The sequence below is a fragment of the Triticum dicoccoides genome, chromosome 3B, assembly GCF_002162155.2.
Source record: "Triticum dicoccoides isolate Atlit2015 ecotype Zavitan chromosome 3B, WEW_v2.0, whole genome shotgun sequence".
Classification (NCBI taxonomy): Eukaryota; Viridiplantae; Streptophyta; class Magnoliopsida; order Poales; family Poaceae; genus Triticum; species Triticum dicoccoides.
In genome coordinates this window covers 551,626,748-551,638,527 of record NC_041385.1, presented here as the reverse complement: position 1 = coordinate 551,638,527, position 11,780 = coordinate 551,626,748, and the positions used below count along the sequence as shown (strand labels likewise).

Here is an 11,780-nt window from a genome sequence, read left to right as displayed (position 1 = left end):
GGAGAGCATTCACACGCGGGAGGGCGGCTTCAATTTAGGCATGTTTCTACCCAAAATAGCCGTAGCCCAGAGTTAGTCCATTCACAAATAAATATAGCCATTAGTGATGTTGCCCTCCTCTAATTTTGGATTGGACTAACTGCTAGGCGCTCGCCACGGAGTCAGGGTGGACCCATCTAAGGCGCTACAAGAGCGACGACACATGCATTTATTGAATTCAAGTGCATACCTCACTTTATGGCCGAAAAAATACAACACGCTTTCAAGAAAGTATTGACACACTACTTTTTTTTGGTTTAAGATAGCTAATCGCTCATTTCCAGCGGTCACCCTGTTTGTTCTTGTACCATGATTTTAAACTAATCACTCATGTTGCGCGTGACGCGCACGGTACATTGCACTGGAAATATAAGTCGCAAAAACACAACATTTAAAGGGCACTGGCGATACTCATTATGATTAGGAATGCCTACAGGCTATGGCTTGCAATGCACACCATCTGCCCAACTTCGGTCAATTGGCCTCTCGTCTAGTCTCTTCGTTAGTCTTCGTCCTGTCACAGCCTCTCGGGCCGTTCGCAAAACGCCACGGACGTTTCCCCACCAGCATGCGCTCGCCGACCGTTGGGCGCCACACCCCTGGTGACCCCGCTGCTCAGCCACGCGTGGCATCCCCAGCCGCGTATACCCGATAAATGCCTCGATTCGTTCAAATCAATGGGCAAACCAACCCCCTCTGCGCCTCCCACTCCTTCCCTCCCCTTTCGGCAAAAACCCCAACGCCGAACAGAGCCGTCCCCCTTCCCCACCCAACCACGGCCCCGTCCCGTACCCAACCCCAGCGAAGACCCTAGCCGGAGCATCCACCCGATGTCTCTCGGCAGGCCCAACCGCGGCAATGCCGCCGCAGGCCGCGGTGGCGGCGGCGCGGCGCTACCCGGCGCCCTCGGCCTCGGGAGCTTCCCGCGGCACGACCTCCCCGCCCCACCCGACGGGCTCGACCTCAACGCCGTCGTCGCGCCGCCGGTGAGCCAAGTTGCCCCAGCCCCAGATCGCCCTTCCCATGTCAGTGTACAAGAATTCCGAGCTCGTGTCCGTACCTTGGAGAGTGCTTTTTCTGATGCGGATTGGTTTTTAAGGGATATTCAAGGTGAAATACAACAGATGAGGGAGGAGGGGCATGAGAAAGACAGGCAAATCCGATCTCTCGTTGAAGATGCAATGAAGAAACGTCGGTCAAGCCACATTAGAATCAAGCAATTCGACCATGATAAAGAGCTGATGCGTCGATTCTTTCAGGGATGCAAAGAAAAACTTAAGAAGTCTTCTGATGCATTTCGGGAGTATAAGAAGATGTGTGAAGGAAGTGGCGTGTCATCTTCGGGTGTTGTGGCTGATGAGCAAAATCGTATTCTTATGATGCGGCAGGAGTACGCAGAGAACATTAATGCGCTTGAGAGATATCTGCATTCGAGCTTTGCAGCATGTGCTAAAGAGATTACAATGCTGGCAACAAGGATTGCATACCTCAACAATGAACGTCAAAGGCTGAATGATTATATACAAATTCCAGATCTTAACAATGGGGGTCCTCAACTGTGAATTCTACATTGGAGGTATTTCCTAACCTCCCAAAACAGCTCATGCTTATACCCTCAATCAGTCTTTGTCTGTTGTTTATGCGTTCAGAGTTGAGCTCTGGTCTTAGATGTGCTGATATTTGCTCTCTTTTAGCAGACTACAAGGGTGACGCAGGTGGCCATTGAAGCTTTTGCCATGAAGGATGGGCACTGAAGATGAGGAGGATCGCATATATTTTGGTGTTGCTGACATAACCAAGATGCCGCAACATGGTGCCTTAAGTATTATTAGTTCTGTAGCCTGTAGCCTGTACCCGCATACCGTGCTATGAAACAGTGATCCTTTATAGACTTACATCGCAAGACTTTGTTTGATGTAAAGCCTATTATCAAAGACTCGAAATGTAGCATCACCTATTCCTTCTCTCCAGTAATGTTAATTATTCCATCTATAAGAGGGCTTTGTTTTGACTGCCATATCCAAAGTTTCTTTATTTTTGCCGTTTAACATTATCGCCAGTTGAATTTTCCAAACACACTGCTGTTTCACTCCAACCATTAACTGATATATAATATGAGATTGCGAGTGAAGATTCTTTTCAATTTTGTTCTGGACTTCTAGTTAGCTTAAGCATATGCTCTTCTGGCTTACTCCGTATAAGATTGATCTGTAATACTTTCGAGGAATAAGTGGTATGATGATGATGGCACGTGCTCATTTTATTTTGGCTGTTGTGTGGGCCTGTGTCTGAAGTCCGAAGAGTAGCAAGATGTTTAGCTTCCAGAACCTGTGAATGGTAGGCTTGAAATTTATTTACCATTCGCAGCTGATTGGTCATTGTGTAATATCTATTGTTTATTGAGGTGCTGACAAGTTATTTATTTTGACCAGAGATGCTTTTTTGACTGAATGGAGGCTTTGACAAATTATCGTCATTTGAATGGGTATATCTGATGTAGATTACTCCAGTCCTCCCAAGAAAAGAGTGAAGCACAGCAGTTCAAATGGGAATGATCGTTATGAAGGGAAACAAGAAACACTAAGAGACTTCTCCTTCTCTTTTGATATTTGTGAGTAAGTTACACTGGCTTGTGGGGTGGTAGATGTTTTTCTCATAACTTCATGCAGTTAGTTGATTGTGTTTATTTTTGTTCTTAAAAGGCTGAGCAAGTTCAATCTTCAAATGATGTTTGGATTTGAGGAAAATGATATGAGTAGACTTGCATAAAAAGTGGACCCTGACTCTTTAGATGGTAGCAGTGATCCGCAAAGAGGTCTTTTAGGCATGGTCACATATTCCTAAAGATAATGAAGTAAGGAACAAGCACAGGATGTTTTGCACTTTGAAACCTACTCGTTTGACAAGGCAGGGGATAGTAAAGAACAGAAGGAGTCTGATTTTAAATATTAGTGATGTATACTGGATGTGCTTTTTAAAATGCACATCCTACAAACTTAAAAAGGTACTCATGAAAGGCTAATACTGTATCTGTATCACTCCCGAATGTGCTTTTAAAAAATGCAAGGTACACAAGCATGCACCACCTGAAATCTTCTATCTCACCTGAAATCTTTTCTAAACACTTAGGCAAAAACATACACTGCAATCCTGCATCATCCAGGTTGTCAACAACCTCCTTTAATGGCAAACATGGGCAAGAAATGATCATCCTGCAAAACAGTGTGTTGGATTAAAATATTCTGCAGATGTTTACTATGATATGCAAATCTGTCTGTCATTTTTTGTTGCTGAGCTGTACATATTAATGTGTTTGGTTGGGCTAATTTTGACTTTTTTCAGCTTACAGTCTCATCTCATAGCATTACAGTGTTTTATTTGTTTGTTCATTTAGTTGTGAACTTGTGATCTGTACACGGATCAAACGGTATATACCTAGCTTCTTCTGGTATCCTCACATCACTTTGATGTGATTCTACTTGGATGATTCTTGCGGTGAATGGGAATTTTGGATGGATATTGGTGCAGGTAGTGAGGCCCACGACCATGCCATCATGTTTTGTCAGGTTTACAGGATACTGAGAACTCAAGTGACCAGAATGTCCTGTATTAGAAGTCGTTTCACCATACACATAATGGAACTATAAAAAAAAAATCAACAGCTCGGCTTATTGGCCATGTAAGTGTACATATTGTTGTAATATTAATCCTAAAATGCATGTACCTCCATGTTATTTTTACTGTGGTAGTTCATCTTCAATAAAGTAGGACTGGTTATAATACTGAATAAAGTAGGATTGGTCATATGAAACAAGATTTCAGTGGATAAAGCAATCAGGCACGAAGATCACCAAGTGCCTGTGCTTTCTGTTCATCAAATGTAAGGTTATACGGCCTATGAGGGCCCTAATTGACACCTGTCTTATTAAAGGAAAAAAAGGGTATGTTAATAGTTATAAAACCACTTCACAGAATCAGCAAATTGTTCAGCACCACAGGAAATATCAGAACATGACATGAGTTGGAAAGCAGCATCGATGTGTCACTAAGATGTGGCATCAGGACCCACATATAAGCCTCACACTTAATATTTTTCCAGTTTACACAATTTTGTGATTTTTACAAGCTTTTTTTCTCAACGGAAACTAGTGCATAAGTTATGAGTTATAGATCAGGTAAGACCAGTGCTTATTGAATGACACATGTCATATTCCAGGTCTATTTATGAAGTTTAAGATATGATTTATCATCCTAGTCCCAAACAGTGAAAACTAGCAAGCAGAGATATCCATAATCTACAGTACCGATCCAATAGATGCAACTAAATGCTGAGTTGGTGCAAAACAAAATCAACATATGTAATCCCAGATCATACTAGTGTAGTGTCAAAAACACTCTTATATTATGGGACGGAGGGAGTAAATACATAAATAAGGAGTATGTAATGAATACATAAAGAATATCTGTTTTGATTTACCTTGACACGGTAAAATGTGAACTAACATCTTTCCAGTTGTTTCAATCATCTCCTGTTATCCTATACATATCAACATGCTCACTGATGTTTTCAGCTAATTGTGCAGTGACTTCAGTAGTTCAACAAAGGGGAGGCCTCAGGCCAGATATTACCATGAGAATCACAGGACCTTGCAAACACACCCAAATAGAAAGGTAAAATTACAATCAAAGCCTATTGATCTTGGTCTTTCAACAAAGCTTTACATAAATTATGCCCTTGTACATGGAAACTGTAACTGCCTCAAATATTTTAATGCATCTTTCATAAGCTTGTGTTGAATTGATTAGTCGAATAGTAGTGTGCATGCTCATCATATCCATTTTGCAAGTTTTAAATCCAAGACAATTCTTGACCAAACAATCCGTGGAAGGGGACTTTCCACTATCTGCTCTTTGATGCAGTAACGTATCATTCTGAACCTTCCAGAGCAGCGCTGCCTAATAAGTTCAGTATGCCATTATATGGCAGCCTGTAGAATCAAAATATATAGTCCATGACTGTGGCGTAGCAATGTAGCATTATGAAGTCAGTGTGACCCTAGTTCCTGTATTCCTGGTCATTGTGGACAAGAGCCTCAATCAATTGCACTCTCAGTTGAAACTAAGACCTGCATCTGCGCAACCCCTCTACATGGCACTATTTTCTAAATTGGTTCATACTGTCCACTTCCTTTCTCAGCAATCAGCTCCAGATCCGCAAGCTCCTGCTTTGCTTAAGCGCATCACAGAATTCCCAGAAGTACCAAGTTTGCGTTTTACTCGGTACTGAAGATGCCTTCTTGTTCAGAGGTGGGGAAACGAACAGCAAGTGTCCTGAATATTCCTGAAGATGCCTACCTGTCTGAACAGTCCTACAATTGTGAAATTGAGCGATCTCCCATCCATGTCAAAAAGAAAAAGAAGAGGGAGAGACATGCTGATCTTCGTCATTGTCTGGTGCTAGATATTGCCAAGCCATATTTGCTATTCCTTCGCCATTAAGAGAGATGTATTTTATGACTCACAAAAAGCAGAGTCGTCACAATCGTTCAAAAGAAGTGAAAAAAAGGCAAAAACACAATCAAGAACATTACCACTCCACCCTGAACTACGGAGTCTTGCATTCTGTGACTCGTTGTGGACAAGAACCTAAATTGTACTCCAGCTGCAACTAAGAACTGAATCTGTGACCTACATTCTGGCAACCGCCACATGGCACCATTTTCTAAATTCAGCATACTCGATGTTCTATGGTAAAAAAGAATTATTCGCTTTCAGATTTCTGGACTATCGGAAGTACCAAGTTTGCTTTTTATCGTGTAGAAAGTCGCGACGGACCACCGTTTCAGAGTTGGGGAATCAAACAGTCTAGAATATTCCTGAAGATATCTACCTGTTCTAATATTTTCTCCGAGGCCTTTTATTGTGAAAATCGGGCGATCTCCCATCCATGTCAAAAAGAAAAGAGGAGGAGAGACATGCCGACCTTGGTCATTGTCTGGTGCTAGATATTGCCAAGCCAAATTTGCTATTCCTTTGCCGTTAAGAATAGAGATGTATTTATCGAGTCACAAAAAGCAGAGTCGTCACAATCGCTCAAAAGAAAAGAAAAAAAAAAGGCAAAAATACAATCCAGAACATTATTACCCCACCCTGAACTACGGAGCTGTATCATCATCTCTTCTCAGTAACTCGGGGTGTTGGGCTAGCTCGACAGCCACCGTGCTGCAATCTCCCTAGATAAAAAGCACGCCACCTGAAGTAAAAGCAGATCCATGACTGTTTTAGCCACCGAAACGATTGATCTGCGTCTTGCCTTGCCGTGAGTCGTAGCTGTCAGGTCAGGTCAGGTAGGCGGGAACCGTGGCACAGTGCGCGTCCAACATCAAGCAAATGCTTTTGAATTTCTCCATTGCACATTTGCTTCTGGTTGGGCGCTACCGCCACCGTACCTTTTCAGTTCCTGATGCCTGTGGTTGATCGCCCATGAATGGTCTTGCCCGCTGCCCCGGTTACAATTTCTGGAGCTGCTCGTCTCGAGAAAGAGAGAGGAAAGAGGAGGGGAAGTTTATCCACAATTCAACCACCTCTGGATAACGAAGAACCAACCTTTTGACGGCGGAAAGCTAAGGAGTAATGAGTAAACCTAGTCGTAGCGTGTATCATTTTCTTCGACGCTGTCATCCTAGGGTTGGCTTCTAGTTGACGAATCTGGCGAACCTTATCCTGCTTTATGATGTGTAGAGTTGACGAATCTACTCCTGCTAAAACTAGTGCCACTCCATCGGTCCAGATTAATTGCAGCATCTGTTTTACATGATGGATAACAGGATAAGGTTCTCTGCTAAGTGCTAGTACTACCCTGATGATGCCTAAATTTTGTTTAGTCCCTATGAATCTATGATCACCGGTCATTGAGTACCCAAGTAGGGTGAAGTGAACCTTCACATGTGAACCTCGCTCCAGCAAACAGATCTTTCTTTTTCAGACCAGTAAGATCATACCATACTGTCAAAAAACAAAGGGTCTTAAATATCTTATCCGAACCATATGGAACTCGCGCCGAATTGCTTTGGTGGACGAGGGAGCCCACATGTCGGCACTGCTCAACGGTTTGTCGTATTTTCTTGTTTCCCGGGTACGGCGGACGTAGGCGGCGACTTTCCGAGTCACCGCTCCCAACTTTTGAGTCGGAGAAGAAGCCTTTACTCGACTTTTGAGTCGGAACACCACTTCCCACTGCCTGCTTTTCTTCCAGCAGACGTAAAGGAGCCGAGAACCTGCGCATGGGCGCAATGGAATAAGCAAGTCTTTATGCATGATAGCTACGTCGTCGTATGTATGCTGGAAAGGAAGAGCGTACTTGGGTTACACATTATATTTTTCTGACTGATTTCTCACGTTGAAGCTAGCTGGTGTTTGACTCCTGTGCCTGTGCTTATTTAACGAGGACCCCTACCAATAGCACACATGTGCGATTGCACTGCACCGGCCCACTTGTTCCCACTTACCAGAAGCACTTGACATCGCACCGAGCAGACTGGAGTGACGACGCGGGAATTATGAAATGGTTTTACCGGAATCGCCACGGCGACCGGTCCGCAGATGCGTGCGTATCTTCCACCAGTAGTGCTTGCTTACATTCGTGTTGTAGCCACTCCGGTTAACTTCGCATGAGTGCATCACCCGCTTCCCATGTCTTTTATCGGACTTTTATCTACCTAAAATGACCGGACACACCTTTTCTGGTGTCCCTCCATGGCGGAATTGCTTTCCGGGTCTTACGTGGGAGCTATATGAGTGCAATCGTGGTCATGCCATTTTACTGTGTTGCTTTCTAGCGTTTCTTTTTACGGGAGAAATTGGTGCAAATGTTCAGCCCCCGCACGGTAAATGTACATAGACTCATTTTCACAATGATTGAAAAAGTGAATAAATAGAAGGATGACATTCCGTTTCCAAATTATGTACCTTTTTCTAAAGTAGAGCTAACGACCTAAATCATCATAACTTAGTTTTCATTCAGAAATTTCTTACCAGTTACCACACATTCCGTGTGGTTAGAATGCCATTGCCTATTCTCGTCAAAAAAAGAAGAAGGGAAAAGTATATTTTTCGTCCTTGAACTCTCTCGAAAGTATAGAAATGGTACCTCAACTCCAAAACCGGCAAATCTTAGTCCCTCAACTTTTCAAACCGGATTACTTTAGTCCCTTGACTCAACAAAAGCGGTTTTTGTGCTGACTTTGCATGGTTTTCACCAGTCATCGCTCATGTGTGCCAATCTTCTTCTTCCTCTTCTCATTTTAACTCGGCAGGCATTTCATCGAGTAGTTTGCGTGCACAGAGCACCAAGAGAAGACGTAGGCATGGAGCGGGTGTGGCTCGCGGCGGCACACACAGAGGGTGCAGGCCTCCAGGGAGCTGCGCCATGGTGATGCTCCCGGGACCAGCAGGGCTGAGGCGGGGCTGTGCTTGCGGCTAGCCGTCCATGGTTACCTTGACTAACTAGCGACACCATCACCACCACGTTCAGCGCCCAAAAGACTGCAAGGTAAAGACAACAGAGAGCACGACGCAGCGGTGTGCATCGACAACATTGACCCGCGCGGCATAGAACGCTCAACGCCGGTGGTGACGCGGCTACGTTGAGTCGTCCAACCAGGACCGCCTGCGCCTATCGGCACCACCGTCCCCGAACGACGAGGGAAGACGAAGAGAGCAGCTACTCCAATACCTGCTCGGGCTCAAGAACTTCGCCGCTGTCGCCACTGCTCCGCCGAGCGCCAACCAACCATCATGTCAAGGCACAACAGTGGGTGAGAGAAGACCCCACGGTGTCGAGGTCGACAAGGGCCATGAGGCGGCGTACACCTGGGCGTCGCGCATGGCGGAGAGCACGTCGAGGATGCCGGAGCTCTGCGCGCTGGTGCTCTGTGCCGACACCTCATCTTGTCGCTCTGTGCGCGGCTCCTGGGAGCTCGCATCGACGTGACCAGCTCGCAGCGCTCCTGACATGCCTTATGCGAGGACGACGACCGTGGCAACGTCGACACAGCAAAGCTCAACATCCAACGGTGCCCACGGACAAGCGAGCGCCCAACCAACGCTATGTTGTCTCTGTCCTGTTCCACGACCTGCAGCATGCATGTGATGGATGTGACGTGAACTGGACAACGCGAAGACATCGACGGCGGCGTTGCTGGCAATGGCAGAGGCATTCCATGAGCACTTAGCTGTGCTACAATTTCACTTATGTTGAGGCCAAGCCACCATGTGCCTCCGTGCTGCTAGCCGTGATAGCCGCAGCTCTTTGGCCGCCTGCACCCTCTGCTTGTGCCGCCGCGAGCCAAACAAGGTTGATGGCTACCTCCTTCTCTTGTTGCTCAACCCTCGCCAACTGCTCGATGAAACGCTCAGCTAAATTAAAACGGGAAGGACGAAGAAGATTACCACGTGGGCCATCAGTGGTCAAAACCATGCCAAGTGAGCATTAAAACCACTTTGGTGAGTCAAGGGACTAAAGTAATCCGGTTTGAGAAGTTGAGGGACTAAGATTTGCTGGTTTTGAAGTTGATGAACCATTTTTATACTTTCAATAAAGTTCAAGGACGAAAAATATACTTTTCCCAAAAAAGAAAGAAAAGAATGCCATTGCCTATTATCCCTAAGCAAGCACAAGACATGTTCGTACGTAGAAAATGGTACCGAAACGGTTCTCACAAAATAAACCGGTAATCGCCATATAAATTTGAATTTTTGTTTCTTCATTCAAGCATTCTTGTTGGGGTTGTCCGTTGTACCATGGCTTATGCACATGCGCACAACTTGTCATTCGTTCAAACGCGCAGCCAGTCATAACAAAATCAGCAGCGGAACAAGCGGTATGGCCAGAGAAAACAGAGCTCCATTTATATATCCATGATCCCTTGTTTGCACAAATACGAGAGATATGGGGTGAGCTCCAAGCACATCCACAAGCGGCCAGTGCCTAATTAAAACATAGGACACTTCAGGGGTGTATATTTCCGTATTTCACACCTCTGAATCGGCCACCCAAATGCAAGATTTGCAATCGAGCAGCGAATGGCGAGAACCAAAAATAAAAAAAAAGAAAAAAGAAAATACACTAATTGGTATCTACAGAGTGTTGCTGCCGGGGCTGCTGGCTTTCCAGGTCCTCGACATGCATTTCCATCGGGTGCGCGTGGTCACCCTGCGGCGGCCTCCGCGCCAGCGGCCTCTCCCTGTTCAGCATCCGCATCAGCGACGCGCCGAGCCCGCACGGCGGCACCGAGCTCCCGCTTGCAGCACACTCCTTCTCCAGGCCCTGCTTCTCCTGCACCCACGCTGGCGCGGCCGGCGACGGCGGCGGCTCCACCAGGGCGCGGCAGACCGGGCACGACGAGCTGGACGCGAGCCACGTGTCGACACAGGGGACGTGGAACACGTGCGCGCAGGCCGGCAGCACGCGCACCGCCTCGCCCTCCTGCATGGCGCCGAGGCAGATGGTGCACTCGCTTGCACCGCTGCCCGGCTCGCCCGTCTCCTGGTACGCCGCGGTCGGCAGCGCCGCGATGGCCGACGGGTCCAGCCCGACCTTGGCCGGCTTGGGGGCCGCCGAGCCGGCCTCCAGCGCGGCCGCGGCCGCCTCCGCTTGCCTGCGGTTCCTGCGGCGGACGCGGCAGATGTAGAGGTGCAGGAGCAGGGAGAGGCCAAGCACGGAGACGAACGCGGCGACGGCCATGGCGATGAGCCGCACGTTGTGTGTCGGCCCCGGTTGCGGGCTCCTGCTGCCGCCGCCGAACCAGGCGGAACCCGGGTCGCTCGCCTTCCCGGACATGGACACCGACATCGACATGTTGGCTCCGGCGTGCGCTCGTTGTCGTTGGTTGGTGGGTGGGGTGGCGCCTGCTAGCTCCAGTAGTGGCTAGAGTGTTAGTACTGTCCCTTGCGATGGAGCTGGTGAAGAATGATGGCGCAGTTGGTGGGGTTTTATAGGTTTCAGTCGTGGGCGGAGCGTGCGTGCGTGCCTTAGCGGTGCACCCAAGCGATCTCGCGAGCTCGCTCTAGTGCGCGGGGCCGATTCGGATGTCCGTCGTGTCACTGTGGGGCAAAGGCCGGGCACGGTTCCGGAAAGCGGTGCAGGTATTTGAAACTCCGACGTGGCCATTCGCGCCCAGCGATGGCGACGCGAATCGAGGCCGATACACCACGATCTTGTAGGTTCCTTTTCTCTCTCTCTCTCTCTCCAGATCTCTCCCGGGCTGGGTCGCGCGGCCATGTGTTGCCGCGGCTTCGCGGAGGTGGCGTACGTGCGAGGCCGTGGTTTTGGGGGCACAGAACTATCACATTAGCGTCATAACTCTCGTAAAACCCTCACTTTACAAAACGTGATACTGTACACCGCGCCACAGTTTTGACGGTGACAACAAACATTGAATGCAAAAATGATACTGTTTTGACGTGGTCAGTCGTGTTTTTGCCCGCAGCGAGGGACGGCGCGCCGCTAACGGCCATTGACGCGGCTCGGTCGGAAGCTGTCGTTCGCAGCTTAGCAAGTCAGTCCGTTTTTTCACGCAACCCGCCGTCGTTCACAGCTTAGCCCCGGCCGTTCGGTTTCTCACTGAAACCAGAAACCATCGTCTTCCTCCTCCCACATCGAGTGCCTGTCAGTTCTCTTGCACAGAAAACCACAACGGTTGCTCTCTCCCATCCTCTCGCCCCTATCCTCTCACCACTCA

General features: G+C 47.6%; 2 protein-coding genes across 3 annotated transcripts; one reads left to right on the top strand and one right to left on the bottom strand.

Annotated features, from left to right (window-relative positions):
• The first annotated feature begins 753 nt into the window (after positions 1 to 753).
• Positions 754 to 2,058, top strand: LOC119281527. Of its 2 annotated transcripts, none has more exons than XM_037562026.1 (2): positions 754 to 1,615; positions 1,734 to 2,058. In XM_037562026.1, exon 1 carries the CDS (start codon positions 870 to 872, stop codon positions 1,599 to 1,601), a length of 732 nt encoding a protein of 243 aa, XP_037417923.1. In that variant the 5' UTR covers positions 754 to 869; the 3' UTR covers positions 1,602 to 1,615; positions 1,734 to 2,058. The 2 variants fall into 2 exon arrangements, with proteins under 2 accessions (XP_037417923.1, XP_037417922.1); XM_037562025.1 differs by having other exon boundaries at positions 757 to 1,615; positions 1,737 to 2,058.
• Positions 2,059 to 9,923: 7,865 nt separating this feature from the next.
• LOC119277026 (RING-H2 finger protein ATL74-like) lies at positions 9,924 to 11,014 on the bottom strand. Its single transcript, XM_037558235.1, has one exon. The coding sequence runs from the start codon at positions 10,895 to 10,897 to the stop codon at positions 10,166 to 10,168; it is 732 nt and encodes a 243-aa protein (XP_037414132.1). The 5' UTR covers positions 10,898 to 11,014; the 3' UTR covers positions 9,924 to 10,165.
• Between the last annotated feature and the right edge of the window lie 766 nt (positions 11,015 to 11,780).